General features: G+C 45.8%; 1 protein-coding gene across 2 annotated transcripts in view; it reads right to left on the minus strand.

The window, feature by feature from the left end:
• Positions 1-17,251, minus strand: part of XYLT2 (xylosyltransferase 2) — a 39,411-nt gene that overhangs the window by 15,083 nt on the left and 7,077 nt on the right. The window contains exons 2-3 of one of the 2 annotated variants that reach the window (XM_063120242.1): positions 6,343-6,814; positions 2,815-2,990 (exon numbers count right to left, since the gene is read on the minus strand). In XM_063120242.1, coding sequence (XP_062976312.1) covers positions 2,815-2,990; positions 6,343-6,814 — 648 coding nt within the window. Of the gene's footprint in view, positions 1-2,814; positions 2,991-6,342; positions 6,818-17,251 lie in introns of both variants that reach the window. The other variant, XM_063120241.1, reaches the window with a different exon arrangement.

A 17,251-nucleotide genomic window follows, 5' to 3' on the forward strand; every position in this document is an offset into this window, starting at 1 on the left:
ATTTCAGAAGGTGTCATTTGTATATATGGGGAACCTGGTGAATTTGCTCTACATCACAACAGTTAAAGGTGCAGGTGCCCTGCCCTCTTATAAATATGGTCACTCTAGAATAGCTCCTGCAGCTTTAACTGTTGTGATGAAGAGAGAATTTCACCAGGTTCTCTCTATATACAAATTACACCTTCTGAAATCCCCTTCTCTATGCAACTGTTAAAGATACAGAGCCCTGTCCTCCTTTTCATATGGTCACCCTACTTGAAGGGGTCTAGGAACATGCATGGTAGTGCAAAACCCTGACATGCAGGGCAGACCTTGGCAAACGTTTCAACATGTCAGCTTTCATTTGCAAGATTTATAGCAGTTAAAGATATAATAATAATAATAATAATAATAATAATAATAATAATAATAATAATAATAATGATGACATTGTTTGCTAAAACAATGCCTCGTGTGGCGCAGAGCAGTAAAGCAGCAGTTTCTGCAACTGAAACTCTCCCCACGGCCTGAGTTCGATCCCAGCGGAAGCTGGTTTCAAGCAGCCGGCTCGGGTCGACTCAGCCTTCCATCTTCCCGAGGTCGGTAAAATGAGTACCCAGTTAGCTGGGGGAAAGGTAATCACGGCCGGGGAAGGCAACGGCAAACCACCCCGCTATAAGGCCTGCCGAGAAAACATCAGCAAAAGCTGGTGTCCCTCCAAGAGTCAGTAATGACTCAGTGCTTGCATGAGAGGTTCCTTTCCCTTTTCCTTGCTAAAAAAACACCAAAATCCTAATGAAAGAAAAAGCACACAGGAGAAGAAAAGAACTTCTAGGGCTCAGCAAAAAATGTCTTTGCACCTCCCTTTTATCCCTTGCCTCATCACAACTACTGTCCCCCCAATTATGAAAACATCTGCCTCCTCTGCCTCCTCCAGTCTTTGCTTTACGTTTCTGAGTTCTGGAACCCTACCAATCAACTGATGCACAGATGCCCAATTAACCTAATTTACTTTAGCAGCAACAGTAAGCCATGCAAATGTGGCCCTCTAGACCATTCTACTCCTGTAGTTCCTCTTGCTTTCAAAGTAAAGCCCAGTGTACCCTAGGAAGCATGCATTAAGCCCCCATATTTGCTTTGCACCCATATTAGTCACTGTGTGCCGTCATCCTAAGATCAAACATACACGCTGCATGCTAAAAGTGATTTTTTTGTCTTTTGTTTTTAGCTAGTGCTGTGAGCTGCCTTGAATGCTTTTGCTGAAAGGGATAAGCAAAAGTTTTAAAGAGATAAGGTGGTCAGCCTGTGTTGGGATGGCACTACTTCAGGCTGCAGATGAAGGCCCTCAGGTTCGAAGTTTTGGACTACAACTCCCAGAATCCCTGCACAAAGACATCCAGATGGCTAACTTTGCTTGCTTTCTACGTGTAGGAATCCTAACACACACACACACACACACACACACACACACACACACACACACACACCGCACCGCCATCACTGGGGTGCAAACTGAAGTGGTGCAGTTGAGATTCGCTGGCTGTTTCGGAGAATGAGGCTATGTTCATCCCAAGAAGCTCACAAATTTTGGCTTGGCTTAGTAGCCAGTCATTATTTGTGGCTACCCACCGGGGCTGCCAACTCCTCCCCTCCCTTAGGTCCTTTAACATGCACAGAGAACTTGGGGTAGGGGAGAAAATTTTAGTCTCTCTCAACTTTACACATTTTTTACAAAAAGCCCAAAGAGTTTCACACTTCCAGATCTGATTAAAAGCCTCCATGTACTGAAGAGGTCTGATGGAAATATAAAAGAATCAATGTTAGGAAATTAAATAAAATAGGGCAAGGTTAGGGGTATCTTTTCGTTGTGATGTTTTGAACTAAAGATGCCCTGGACCACACCACAGACACCCCACACCAAAAAAGTTACTTTGTTCCCTGAATGAGCCTCTTTCACTGGCTTTTGGAATAGAACTCTGGAAACTTTAAGAAGAAAAAGGTCAATGAGCAATTGGAGAAGTGCAGGTCAGTAGGAGAGAAGTCTAAAGCTGGCATTCAGCATCTGCTCTATGTCACCATTCCCTATATTGGTGCCCTCCAGATGTAAATCATCATCATCATCATCATCATCATCATCATCATCATCATCATCTCCTAGAATTCCTGGCCAGTGACCATCTGGCTGTGGCAGACAGGAGCTGTAGTTCAAAACATCTGGAGGGCACCAGCATGCAGAAGGCTGTCCTGTATACTTGCACTGCTCCTGCCCACCTTTGAAGGCTTCTACCAGGGAACCGAAGTCTCATCAGAGGACCACAACCAACACAGCCCCTTGTTGCACACTAGGTTTTGGGTAAGGCAAAAGGCGCTTTCCTGCTCCAGAATGCAACCCAAAGTGAGAGAAAGGATACCTTTCCTCGCTGCCCTCAAGTCCTTCCTGAGCACCAGATGACCCGGAGGGGAGGCAGGTGGGCTCTCGCAACAGGCTTTAAAGAAGATGGCAGGTTCCTCTCTAAGTGCTTATTATTATTATTAAAGCCCAGTGAGAAACAGTGCGCAGAGAGCCCTTTGCATATTCATTGTTTTATTGCTTTGCGATATGCCATAACAAAAGCAGAAGGGACAGAGATCCCTTCATGCTCCAAGTTGTCTGTGACATGCACACAGAGGACTCGCAGGCTGTGTGTGATCTCGGTGCTGCACAGCAGTGGGGAGATGGCTGCCCCAGGTCCGCTTGGAAAAGTGATTTCTGGGCTCTCGGTTGCTCCACATTCCCGCTCCCCCTCCTGCTCCCAAGCGGTATCTGCACACAGCTCGAGAGGCCTCCTCTCTTACCTTGTCCACGTGGATGTAGAGGAAGTGCTGCTGGTGGTACACGGCCTTGATGAGGCGCTTCAGCTGGCGGATGGCTCGCCCGTGAACTACCAGCATGTAGGCAATCCGAACCGGCTTGCTCACTGAGGCCTGCAGCATTCTGCTCTCATCCCACTGGATTACGGGGCTGACTTTCCCTGCACAGATCAAAAGGGATCATGCATAGGATCAGTGTGATTTGAGCAGGAAGGAGAAAGGAGGGGACCTTTTCAGCTCCAAGTGGCTTTTTGGCCAGGAGTAAAGCTCTATTCTTACCCTGCTCCTGGGCATATACTGTGGAAGAATAACCCAAAGGGACATAGGGACAGCTATGTGTGTTTCTGAGGTGTTAGAAAGAAAAAGATTACTACCAGGGATATCCCCTATGATTCCCTTATATTGTCACCTGGCCTTCCATAACAAAGATTGTCCAATGGATATAGTGGCCTTTAAACAAAAGGGGCTCTACAGGTTGAAAGAATTTTACCTGAATGCTCAGCCCCTTCCCAGGGAGTTTTGGAGAACTCACTTGAAGGAAGCTGGCATGGTATCAAATAGGTACGTTTATTAGGAGAGCAGATATTGAAGAGCAGGCCCTGAGAAATTTAATACCATTTGAATCCCTATTTAAACTTCTCGGCAAGGGGGAGAAAGGCCTGGTGTCACATATTTACAAAGTGCTAATCGATTTAGATATGGGTTCAACCAACAGTTTCAAACAAATATGGGAACTGGACTGAGAAACAGAAATGGATGCTTTATGGAACTCAATGCTGGAAAAACTCCCCATTTAAATCAGTATCTATTAATATGAGGGAACAAGCTTTGAAGGTTCTTCAAAAACAGTACATGACCCCTGTTCGGTTAGCACACATTCACCAGGAATGGTCAAGATTGTGCCGGAGGGGATGCCAGGAACCAGGTTCTACCCAGCAGATGTGGTGGTCCTGTGTAAAAGTGCCAAAGTTTTGGACTGCAGTCTTTGGTGAAATAAGATACTTGGCCAGCAGTGGGAGAGAACACTGGAGTTGGCACTTTTAGGGCTATTTCTGGGGAAGAACAAAAACTGCTCCTTTAAGCCATTGGCTGGATTTTTGTTGGCAGCAGCTAAACTGGTCATTGCTCAATTTTGGAAGGACCTAAGGATCACTGGATGCTTGGTGGACTCAGGTTTGGAAGATGGCCTTATCTGAAAAATTAACAAACAAGTTACAACTGGCAAAAGGAAGTAGGAAACACGATACATTCGCTATGACTTGGGATCAATTTATTATGCATGTCGTTAACACTCAATTTCATAACATATCGGTCTCTCTGGTTCATGTGAATAATGTATTCTGTATTTTTCTGCCTTGATTTATTATAATTATTGAATACCTGGACTATAGCATGTTGGGGGGGAATAGAGTATTAATTTTCTAAAATTTTAAAAAAAAAAAATTAAAAAACCCAAATATTGTAAATAAATAAATAAATAAATAAACAAGAAGGAAAAAAGAAAGAAAGAAACAGATATACAATCCAATACCAAGGGAGCAAGGAAGGGGACACACTGTGTGCGGTGTTCTATTCAGCGCTCCCACTAATGTAAATTACATTGCACTAGCGTGAGCAACCTTTAACACAACATCAATAGCATTTGCTGACATGACGGGTTTTCTGTGAAGTCCCGTCGGGCCAGCAAACACTCTTTGCATTCTGCTAGAAGTTGCTTATGCTAGTGCAAGGGAATTTACGTTAGCGGGAGTGTTGAATAGGATACTGCCTATCAATACACCACCACTCTGCATATCATCAATGCTCTGGTAAAATCCAGCCCATATGCAGAGGCACAAGTTTCTAGACCTCAAGGCTGCAATGACAGCTTTCAAAAGTGTGTGGCCTCACAAAATACGGTAAGGCAGAGGGACTGAGTATGATTTGCAGTGGCAAACTGTGTAAAATTCAATTTTTCTTTGCATAGAATTTGCATGATAGTGGTGCAGAATTTTTATTCTTGTGCAGTGTAATACTGCTCCAGTTTCACCTAATTTATTGAAAACCAGACTTCAGGCCTATGTAAATGGCAATACCCATGACCAGGATTTCTGAGCACATGCATGATGGAATAAAAGGGGTGGTATGCAGGAGGGGAAAAGATCACGTGGCACAAAATCTGTGCATGGGCTTCCTGAGCTGCCTTTGCACCTGGCCTTGGGGTTACCAATTTTTGAACTGGTTCCTGCAGCACTCTGTTTAACGTAAGTTTGATCTGCAGCACTGAGTAGTTGATCGAATTAAGCTCTATGCCATGAAAATATGCACATCAAACCTCTGTTAAAAGCAAGAGTAAGTAACCCGTGGGCTTCAGCCTCATTTCAAAAACCCTAAGTGAGCAAGAATTTCAGAACACTTGAAAGAGAGATCTGTCCTCCCCCAGCATCCCAGTGGGTGGGGAGGGGGAGAGAGAAGGGGGCATCAGAACCAGAGAGAGGGAAGGTCCTGCCCACTATGGTCCCTGCTCCACCGCAGATGGCTTGCACCTTGCCCAATGCCATCATGTGGCCCCTGGTAGGTTAGATGAACCCCCAAGGGAATGAAGTTCCCGACAGAAATAAAGATTCCCCACTCCTTGCTAAAAGCAAAGGAGCAAGGCAGATTGTTTATTGGTTTATATCAAGCCTTTCTTCCATCATGGCAGTTAAATTAGGGTTCCCAAGGTGGTCTCGCATCCAGGCACTGACCACATTCAGATCAGCTTAGCTTCCATATAGCAGCTGCATCATGTGCCCTCAGACCACATCTCACAGTACAATCTTCTGGTAGAGGGTTGCTTTTTCCTTCTCCTTCTAGCTGACTGGCAACTCAAGAGACACTGAACTAATACCAACGGATCTGTGCCTCATTTAATCAAGGGCTAAAGGCAGGTTATAAAATTCGCTGCTCTCTCTCTCTCTCTCTGGCCATGGCCAAGTAGCAGAGAAGATTATTTGTACATCAAAGGTCTTGAGTTCAACCCCAGTTAAAGCAGCAGGGCTGGGAAAGACCTGCAGCAGAATCCCCTTGTAGAGCCTCAGCTAGTCAGAAGATATGGACCAACCATCTGGCTCAGCGCAAGGCAGCTTCATGCGTGTGTGTGCAAGGCAATTGGAGTTGGCATCAAGGGTAGGCATGGTTGGGCAGCGGCTGAGGGCTCCCAAACCAGTGGGGACCCACTGGCAAGAACCCCTTGGAGTTGCTCATCCTGTCAAGCAAGCAGGTGGTGGCAATGATGAGAAAGAGGGTGAGGAGCCATAGCAGGTAGGGACAATGGTGGGGAGAAGGCAGATACACTGAGGGAGGGGAGCCATTAAGGGTGTCTTGCCCAAGGGCCCTCACAAACCTGGAGCCAGCAATGGAGACAATGGTTGCACACTCTGTGTGCATACAGAGGGCAAATAACCCTGCCCTGAGACAAAGGGACACATAGGATCCAAGAAACACCTGGCTGCCAATGCCATACTAATGCTTAGAGGTAAACTCAGCACTCACCTGAGAGTTGGCACTGCCGGGGCACCGAGTGCGGCATGAGGTTCCCGGCTTGGTGCAAGCACACCACATTGGCAATCTCCTGCTGGCACTGCTTACTGTTGGCTCTGGCTAATGCAGACAGCGCATCCTTGCCCGTGATCTCACACTTGGGAGTGAAGTTGTTCTCCGTGGGCTGGGGCGCTCCTTCCACACTGCCGGTGTCCCCGTGCTGGAAGACAGACAGCTGGACGTCCCCTCGGAGCTCCGTCAGGTTCCTCTGACTCGAGGAGTCCAAGTAGACAGGCAGCCGGCGCCCGGGTTTGTGCTTCACCGTGACGGCTCTCACCACTTTGGCCACCAGGACACCGGGATTGTCTGGGCGACTCTTCCATCGTCCGTGCTTCCGGCTCAAGCTGCCCCGTCGGCCCGCTGAGCTGTCTGAATCCTTGGAACCTTCCCCATTTTCAAGCAGCCGGGCCTTCTTCTGCCGCCCCTTCTCCAGTTTCAAGAAGACACACGTGCACACACACACACAAGAAAGGTGGGGGAAGAATTAACTGAGGGTTCATCACTAAGCTACGTTGCAGCTTATTTTAATTAGCTAGCCTCCTTCTTTTCTTTTAAAGAATAAGACCATTTCAGTCGCTTGCTGCATACTGCTTGCTATAGACAGTTCTTTCCACCAGGAAAAAAAAGGCATCCATATGTCTTTGGTGGCAATGTTTATGGGACGGGGAAAATAGGCTCCTGGTCACCACAGCTATCCAGGGTTTCAAAATACAACAATGGGTCCATAAGCACTATGAGGAGCAGTGTGTGTGCCTACATACAAACACACATTTTAATTCTGTATTCTTCATGTTATAACAATTATATTGAATTTAGTAACACAGGCAACCAGGATGAATATGTGCCCCCCTCCCCCAGGTTTTCTTTTTCTTTTTTACAAACAAAAGGGCATCCAGAGTTGCTATGGCCAAAGGGTCAAAATGAACTTGTAGCACCTACAGTGACAGACTAGAGCTGGAGAAACACAGGTTCAAATCCCCCTGAGGCGCACTCAGCCATGATGCTCACCAGGTGACCTTGAGCCAAGTCAATATCTCTCAGCCCAGCCTACCTCACAGGGTTGTTGTGAACATAAAATAGCAATCAGGTGGGGGCAGAGAAGAGAATCATGTGCATTGCCTTGAGCTCCTTGGAGAAAAGGCAGGATGTAAATGTCAACAAATAAAAATGGATACAGTACATATTTAGCTATTCATGACATTGACAAATAGATAGCACTTAATTAGCAAGCTGCTTTTGTAATCACTGTCTAAAGTAGGCAACCATTTTACACAAAGTAAAATGCAGCTGAAAGTTTGTGTGAGCCTTAGGTAATGGAGATGAAAGAAGATGTAATCAGTAAGGTCCTGAAGAGGATTAATTGTATCCATTCAGTTTATGCTAACTTTCCGTAACCTGGTGCCTTCTAGATGTGCAAAACTGTCAGGTTCGCCCCCTCCCCGATGCTGTGAGTTTTAATCCAACACATTTGGAGGGCACCAGATTCAACATCCAACATAGATTGGTCTAGCCAATGTTCTAACTTCGTATAACTTCATGGCTGCTCTTGTATAATCCTATTCTACAACCTCCTGGACGTCTATTACTTCTATTGCTGTACATGTGCCTGTCTTCCCTTTTTTACATTATTATTCCTCCTATAGGTTTACAGGGTTTTCAATGCTGCGTTCCCCTCTTTTTAGTGAAAATCAACAAAAAAGATTATTTCTTTGAAAACCCATCCAAAAAGCATAACTGATGTTGTAGTCCTAACATAAATGTATGTACATTTGGTGTGACTGTTGCAGGTACCAACTGGACAGTGTCCATGATAAACAACACACACCTATCTCCAATGTACAGAACAGTGTGGGGACTATTTTAAGTGTTGCTCTTGTTACATCTAATTGATTACAGTGGGAACTGTAATAAAATGTTGTTGTGCGGCGCACTCCTGTTCAGAGTTGTGTGTGGTCAATCATGTCCTCTTCCCAGGTTTTCCATTCCGTTCTTCCTCCCCCTTCCCCCCAAAACAGACACCTGGCATTGTCAGTCACTGAGAATGCTCAGTCCTCACTGGGCTGTTTGGTTTATTTTTGCCCCCTTAGTTTCCGCTCCACACAATTTTTTCTACTTCCACAAACTTGAGGGTTCCCCAGAACATGCTGAGACCCCGTTCTTATTTCTCGGTGGCTCCATTTTGGCTACAATCCTATCAGCACTCACCAATGGAGTTCACTATTAGAGGGAGTAATTCATTTTAGATAACAACTAACAGCAAAACAACGTGCTCCCAGCTCTCCCACATAAAGTTTTTAAATGATGCGGTTAGTGTTTGAAAATTGGGTGCTTATCCACACATCCATTGTGCCTTTTAAAAAGAAGAAAAGAAAAACAAGCAGGCCTGCTTTGTTTCCCCCACTGCACTGAACATTTTCAAGAACATTTTCTACAATCCATTTTTCTTTGGGCTATATACACAGTTCTGCCTCTTCAGTACTAGAGCAAACTTTTTTTCTTTTCTTTTGCAGGCACAGACAGATTCTCCACCACAACCAGGCTATCTTCTTGGAAGTGAAATAGACTGAGCCTGAAGCAACTTGCAGCCTGATCTATACTTAAGTACACCGCTCCATCCACTTGGGAAAGCAGATGCAATTACGGAAGTGTAGCAAACCGCTCTTCCCTTCCCCACGACAGGGCTGACTCTTTCCTGTGTTACGTTTGTACACTTAGGCTGCAATCCTATATCCACTTACTTGGAAGTAAGGCCCACTGAACTCAATGAGACTGACTTCGGAGTAAGCGTAAATAGGATTGCGCTGTTCGCAAACTTATCAAGCAGGATTGAGGCTCACTCCCCTGTGCTAAGCAAGGGCAGTTGCTCCTTTTACTTTCCAGAAATAATTGCCAGAGTCGGGAGGCCATGCTAGTTTATTGCAGCAAAAACAACAAACGAGTCTTGGTGCACCTTAAAGATTTTGGCTTTTCATTAATAAAGTTGCTCACAGCATCCTGACATTATCCTCTTCTTTTGTGTTCAACTTGCACCTTAAAGCCTAACACATTCTACTGAAACAACTGTCGGCGTGTGGCCTTCATCAAGTCTGAACTTAGATAGAATTGGCTCACCCACACGTGCCGCGAGACAAGGAGAAGCCGTAACTGTTTCCTCCACCCATCACCCTGTTACCTATTTTGGTTCACAGGAGCAGGCTTGCAGAAGGAATTTAAGAGATGGCAGAGCCACCCAACTGGTTTAGCAAGACCCCGGGGGAGATTCTAACATGCCAAGTTTAGGAATGAAAGGTATCCGTGTCAAAACCTTGCTCAGCTAAAGTGGTGCGACCACCCCTTTTTATACAGGGATCTCTTCTGATATGCTGTATACCACAGAAGTCATTAGCTGTCCACGGCGCACTAAACTGTTATTCCAACCAACCCCCTACCCACCTGGGGTGAGTGTGACTCCCTTGGAAAGAGTGCCAAGAAGAATGTATCTTGAGTGCAAGGTCATAAGAACATCAGGCTGAGGGTACATCTAGTCCAGCACTCTGTTCACACAGTGGCCAACCAGCTGTCGGCCAGGGACAAAACAAAGCAGGACACAGTGCAACAGCACCCTCCCACCCATGTTCCTCAGCTACTAGTGCACACAGGCTTACTGCCTTGGACACTGGAGGTAGCACACAACCATCAGGACTACTAGCCGTTGATAGCCTTCTCCTCCTGGAATTTATCCAACCCCCTTTTAAAGCCATCCAAATTGGTGGCCATCAGGTCTATTACACCCACTCTCTACAAGTGTATTCCTTCCAACTGCACCCAGGAGTATTCACACCTTTTCAAGCCAGTCAATGTTTCTGAGCATCTAGGCACATGGGGTTATATTGGGGCTTGTAGTTTAACCAAAAATGTTGTTTTTTTATTAGTAAACTATGAAGAGAAATGGCATCATGAAAACAACAGAGTAAACATTTTCGGAGAATAGTCAGATCTGCCCATTGCAGAAAAGCAAGAAAGGTGGGTTTTTTGGCTCCTTAAAGGCTAACAAATTTATCCTGGCACAAGATTTTGTGGACTCATCAGATGCATGGAGTGTTACGGAGAGTTTCAGGTTTATATACAGTACATACGGTGGGGGCGGGAGACAACTGGAAACAGTAAAATCAGAAGGAAATTAAATGCAGAAAGTACTGACAATGACATTCACATTATTTCAAAAATGAATACAAATTTAAACCTCTCTAGTCTGGATCTGCATTGATGGTAGTTTGCTGAGCTGGCCCTCAAGAACTTGAAAATGAAATCAGGCCGATAAATAAATAGCATTCTTACACTCACAACTGGATTGGAGTCACGATGGACAGCATTTTCCCAGAAGGGGTTTGTTTTTGATTTCTCACAATTCACTTATTCATTTGGAAGGAAGTTATTATGAGATTGCAAGGACAATGGGTATGAGTCACACACACACACACACACACCACACTATCTCCTGGGAAGTGTCTCATTTAACATGTTTTTGTGGCAACCTTGGGTTCAGTTTTGAATTTATAGCTTGGGTTTCAAATATAATCTCCCCAAAAGGATTTCTCCATTACAATAAGTGCATTAAACCTGGCAGAAGCTAAAGAGAGTTTATTAAGTAATCATCCTCATACAGGGGTGGGCAGCCTGTGGTCCTCTGGATTTTTTTGGCCTACAACTCCCATGTGCCCTAGCTAACATAAAAGTGGTGAGGGATCATGAGTGTTACAGGCAAAAAAATTCTGGAGCGCCAGAAGTTTCCCACCCCTGCGTGGAAGAAGAAAGGACTGTTTGGGGATATGGGTGAAGTCTGGCTATTGCAATAAGAAAGGTCGGAGTAGTCAGAGTAGCTTGACTACTAGCCATCGACACAAGCCAGACATCTGCATCATTAGTCCAACCTTATTTGTCCATTCTCACATTTATGGTGAAGCAGCATAACCATGCAAGAGCCTGGTGGCTCCGATTTCAGTGGGTCTATGAATCCTTTCTGGGTTTAAGTCAGAACCACTAAAGGAGTTATCCAAGGTCCTGAACTTATTTTGGGGTTAGGATTCAGCACCTTTGATAGCTCCTTAAGAGTTCTGGTTCATTCTGACTAAAACCCAGAATGGATTCACAGCACTGATTCCAGACCACCAGCCTCTACTGCATTTGGGTAATCATTCTCTTTTTTTTGCAATGGCCAGCATTGGCTGCTTTAGCTGAAGATACCAAGAAATCATAAAGCAATTGCAAAGTGCTCAAAGACCACATTATCAGGCTCAGTGTGAAGCTGCATCTCTTACATGTATCAGTTAATTGCCTTGCATGGATCACTCCCATGCATTTGCCAATGTCTTTTTAAAATAATAATAATAATAATTGCAGTTTACAGCAGATTTGTGATACATTTTGTACTTTCAAGCCTCCCTCTTCCAAACGCATACAAAATGCAAAAAGCCATGAAAAGGTTGCTCATTTTATATATGTTGGTTTCATCCACCCAATTTTCTCTGCCTTCAATTCCAAACCCCCACCCCACCCCCTTTAACATGGTTCTCTTAGATGTTATTTGCCACACTTTCTTTCAGCTCTGTAAACCCATCTTGCTCCACTTGAAGGCATTCCACATCCATACAAAGTCAAAGCTTAAAGTGAAGTTGGGGGTGGTAATCACTATGAGTGGCATCAAAGGGCCGCCCCGAAGTCCTTCCAACAGCTCCGTAGGTGACATTCATGTGTAAAAATCAGAGCACATTACTTGACTGTGTCAAGTCCTTTAAAACCAAACACGACTTCTTCAGCAACTGCTTTCGCATGAGATACACCCTCCTCGCTCTGCACTGACGCGAACACTTGCAAAGTAAGGAGGCTAATCTGGAATAAACCCTCAGGCATGTCTGTTCACATGAACACAGCCTCAGAAGCAGTGTCTTTCTGGATGTACATCATCAGCTTGACCAGAGAATTAATACAATTATTCATAGGACCTCACAGTTACAATTACACTGGCTAGTCGGTTAAAGCAACCAACAACGTTCTTGGAAGATTGTGGTAGAGTCCCAATTGGACCCCATATGGGAGGACCAAGTTCAACCCGTCCTCCTCGAAATCAGTACTTGATCTACTGGAAGTCATATGTGGTCAGACATGGAACAGGTTACACCTCCCCATTTTTACACCCTCCTGTAGACCAGCTTCCAAAATCTATGGAGGCACAGTACTCTACAGCTCAGAATCCTATTTTGCCACACAACCCCTGACTTCTTCATGAGTGGCCAAGGGCTTTACAGCCCTCACTGAGCAGTAAGAGATTCAATTACCTGGTCCATCCATTGGCCTTCTCTATTGCAGGTCAAGGAAACAGTGCACCTTTAAAGAACCCAAGAACTAGATAGCTCAGGTTGGACTTAAGGCACCTAGATACTCAATGGAGACTAGGGTATGCAAGGCTGGGAATGGAGCCGCTTAGGCGAACCTGCTACAGTAATTTGGGCATCTTAAGAGTAACAGCTCAGTCGCCATCCTGCCCCCCCTCACCAATTGTGCTCACGAGCGTTTGGATTTTTACACGTGCCCTGCTATTCAGTGATCTGCCCCATCGGCAGACTTCTAACAGGCTGTTTATCAGCAGCTCTGTTTCCGAAGCAGGCTAAATACAAGCAAAGATCAAAAACTTCCCCAGGTTTCCACTTCAAGCATGCATCCTAGTGAGAGGCCAGAACTGGCAGAGATAACAGCTCATTAGTCACCAGACTGAGCCATCTGCTCAGGGACTTGGAAACCTGCTTTCTCTCCGCTCAGGAGGTGAGAGTGGAGGCAGGAGACCCGCAAACAAGTGAAATTCTGCTCCCCATTCAAATCCGCACCTTCTGGCAGGGACCGGCCAACACTCTCTGGAGGAAGGAAACGCTCGCACCCTTTTAGAAAGGAAGGCCCCTGGATTTAACCTTAGGGTGGGGAAGCAAGGAGACACACATGCTTAGGAGCTGACTGGCCCAGAATATATATATTGTTCCTGCCCCACCCCTCATTCAACTTTCTCTTTTCCTCTGGAGTAAAAGGCACGTTGTTTACTCTGAGATTTGAACTCCCGGCAGCATCTGGGCAGCATCTCCGTTCCTTTCCAGCGCGCTCCCTTCTACCCTCCCACCATCAAGCCCACCGCATCGCCTTTCCAAACGAAGACACCCTTCAGACAAATAGGCTCTCTGCAGCGTGTGGCGAGGAAGGAGAGGCAAGCTGCCGGAACACCTGTCCGCTGCTCCCCCCCTCCCACAACGTGCACGGCTGAGCATTAAGGACAGGCCTCCTAAACGGCGGCTGCAAAGTCACAACTGCAGGCGGATCCATCGCTCCCAGAAGGAGCTCTTCATCTAGCCCGTGACAGGTGAGAGCGCATCCCTGCTGTCCCAGGCCTTCCTTCAGCTGCCAGCTAATGAACTCAGTGGCTCCTAATTGCTGCACCGTGCCCAGGCAATCCCTTCTGCTCGAGCCGCGGAGGAAAGGAAATAAATTACACCCAAGTTCTACTGAACACTTCTGCAGAACTTTTCAGCCGTGTCTGCCTTGGCCTAGACCAGGAGTGCAGAAACTCAGATCCAGGGAACAAATCTGCTCCTCTAAGGGCTACCTAGATGATCACAACTCCTTCCCTCGCTGATAGTCATTTGATGACTTCCTGGCTTTCGCAGTTCCCCCTCCCACCCAAATTCAAAAAGATTGAAATACCTCTCCTAAACCTCAGTTGCTAGCAGTAGGAGCTTTTAACGCAATACAGGTCAGTCTTTGGGGCATTTTGCCCTCCCACTCTTGGCTTTGGCCCCTCCCCCTTTGCCTTCAGCCCCACCCACCTCTGGAATGTGCCCCCCCCCCGCTTCTCCAAAATGGAAAGCAGCCCTCTGGAGGAAAAAGGTTCTGCACCACTGGCCGGGATAAACACCCCTGCTGCTCACCAAACCAACCTTCTCCTATCTGTTCCCTCTCCTTGCTGTTGGGCTTCATCTCTGCCACTTGCACAGACCATCTACAAGGGTAGCATGATGGGTAAAACCATCAAGTGGGGGGACAATATCAGACCTATTCAGTATTTTAGACAAGATACTTTATTGGGGGGATTTTTCTTCTTTGTGTGTGTGGCCCCATTCAGAAGACACCTTAAACCATGGCTTTAACCCCGGTGGTTAAGCCAGGAAGTCAGGTCGTGTTCAGAAGACACCTTAAACTGTGGTGACTAAGGCAAAAGGCCTTATTCACTGCAGTTAAAGCCATGGTTTAAGGTGTCTTCTGATCATGTAATCTACTTTACCACATCACAACTCACCCTTGCGCACATGGAGGGCTTACTTGGGAATTAATTTATTGTGGACTTACTTGGTGACTTGGTATAAAAATAGGTGGCTGCAGAAGCCCCCATGAATGAAGGACCACATCAGGGCATGTTCCAACTTCATGTTAACATTTGGCAGCTTTGGAACTCCATGGTCTCTACCCTGGCACCTGAGATTTTTTTTTAAAAAAAATGAAGATATTGGGATAAAACCTGGGATCTTCCACACGGTATGCCTGTTCTCCTCCTGCTATGGCGGGGCCCCTGTGCCTCGGCGGCCAAGTTGATATTTCTCATGCCATTCCTTTACTGCCCAGACCAGTCTAGCGCATTTAGCAAATTTTAATCGCAACAGTACATTGCAAATCCTTTCTCCTAGACTCACATGGCTGGCCTTTTAAGGATGATACCCAGCCTGGAAAGAAAATCCTTTGGTAGGTCTTGCTACAGTTGACTCAAACCTCACTTGTGTGCCCCAAAGGCACGCATGAAGGGCATGGGCTTTAACAGTCACAGTAAAACAGGAGTAGGCAACCTGATGTGCTCCAGAAGTTGGTTGTACTGGCCAGGGATGCTGGGAATTGTGGTTCAATACATCTGGGGGTCACCACATTAGGGAAGGCTGCTATACGCCAGTGTGGTATAGTGAGAGCCAATGTGGTGTAGTGGCTAGTGTTGGACTGGGAGTTGGGAGATCTGGGTTCTAGTCCCCACTCAGCCATGGAAACTCACTGGGTGACTTTGGGCCAGTCACAGACTCTCAGCCTAGCCTACCTCACAGGGTTGTTTTGTGAGGATAAAATGAGGAGGAGGAGGATTATGTATGCTGCCTTGGGTTCCTTGGAGGAAAAAAGGCGGGATATAAATGTAATAAATAAATAAAGACATAGATGCATTTCTGCAACTAGAAGTTGCTGCTGTCTTCATGGGAGACGTATACAGGACCTTCCTTTTCTCGAGTATTCTTGCTTGCCTCCTTCTGGTGAACTCTGATCTAGTTTGGAGATACTAGAAGCAAGTCTTTTGCGTCTGCTGTCCTTTGCAATCCTATATACACTTTCCTGAGAATTAGCCCACTCAACTCAATGGGCTTACTTCTGAGTAACAATGCACAGAATTGTATGCATTGGGAGAGTCTGAGGCTAAGTGGTAGAGCACATGCTTTGCATGTGGAAGGTCCAAGATTCGATCCCCAGCATCACCAGGTAGGGCAGGAAAAATTCCTACCTGAAACCTTGGAAAACTACTGCCAGTCAGTGTCGACAATACTGGGCTAGATGGACCAAGGGTCTGATTCAGTATAAGGCAGCTTCCTATGCACCTACTGTAAGGCATTCAGACTTTCAAAGCTGTAATCTTAGGTGTGTTTACTTGAGAGTAAACTCTCCAAAACAGAGTAGATCTTACTTCTGAGTAAACATGCATAAGATTAATCTGTAAAGTTCATAAATATGTCAATTAGTACAAGCTTATATACCAAGTTATATATGGTGCATTTTATGTTGTTAAAGCAGTAAAATAAGTTTTGGGTTGGTAAGAAAATATTGCATCTATTTCGAATTTCCCCAAAAATGGCTCCCAGGATCCCATGCTACCTGACAGTGAGACATATCTCTGGACTTCCTTATTTTGTGGCTATTACATTGGAAAAATCAATTCCAACTGCATGTTTTTAACCCCTCCCTGCTATTTCTTGGCATCATATCCCCACCTAATAAGGGCCACATCTCAGAATGCATATCTCTAAACCCCACATACAAAGTAACATAGAATCCAATGTAGATCCCTTCCTATGACAATCACATGTGCACACGCTGGCAAGCCATAACTGACAGCAGCTTCCTAGCGCATATACATTGCTTGTACATGCAGAAGAAGAAAAACATATAGGATCATTGCACACAACAAGCTGCCCATAATCTCCCATGCCAAAGCACTGTCAATATAGAAATTTCAAAATGTGCGAAGTGGCCCATAATTTCCCCTTTTGTGTGCCTTTTCCCTGTTATTTGTTCTAAAAAGCTGCCTGATACTGCCAGACCACTGTGGTCCATCAAGCTCAGTGCTCTGACTGGCAGCAGCTCTACAGGGTTTGAGGAAGGGGGCTTTCTCAGATTTACCTGGATATGCCAGGGATTGAACCTGGGACCTTTTCCAAGCAAAGCATGTGCCCTACCCTGAGCTATGGCCCTTCTCTTGAAAGTGTCATCGGATGATTTGGTAATCACAGAAAGTTGCCATATACCAGGTCAGCCCATCTGCCCATTTACCCCAGGATTGTCTACTCCAGGGTTAAGCAACCTAATGCTTCTCCAGATGTTTGGACTACAATCCGCTTAAGCCCCAGGTAACATGGCCAATAGTTAGGGATTCTACGGGTTGTGGTCCAGAAGTCCTGGAAGGTGCCAGGTTGCCTACTCCTGCTCTACTCTGACCTGGAGCAGTGCCAGGCAGAAAAGTTTCTTCTCCTCACCTACTGATCTTTTCAACTGGGTACCAGGCACTGGGGCCTTCTTCATGCAAAACGTATGCTCTACCACT

The sequence above is a fragment of the Elgaria multicarinata genome, chromosome 3 (assembly GCF_023053635.1).
Source record: "Elgaria multicarinata webbii isolate HBS135686 ecotype San Diego chromosome 3, rElgMul1.1.pri, whole genome shotgun sequence".
NCBI classification, from domain to species: Eukaryota; Metazoa; Chordata; class Lepidosauria; order Squamata; family Anguidae; genus Elgaria; species Elgaria multicarinata.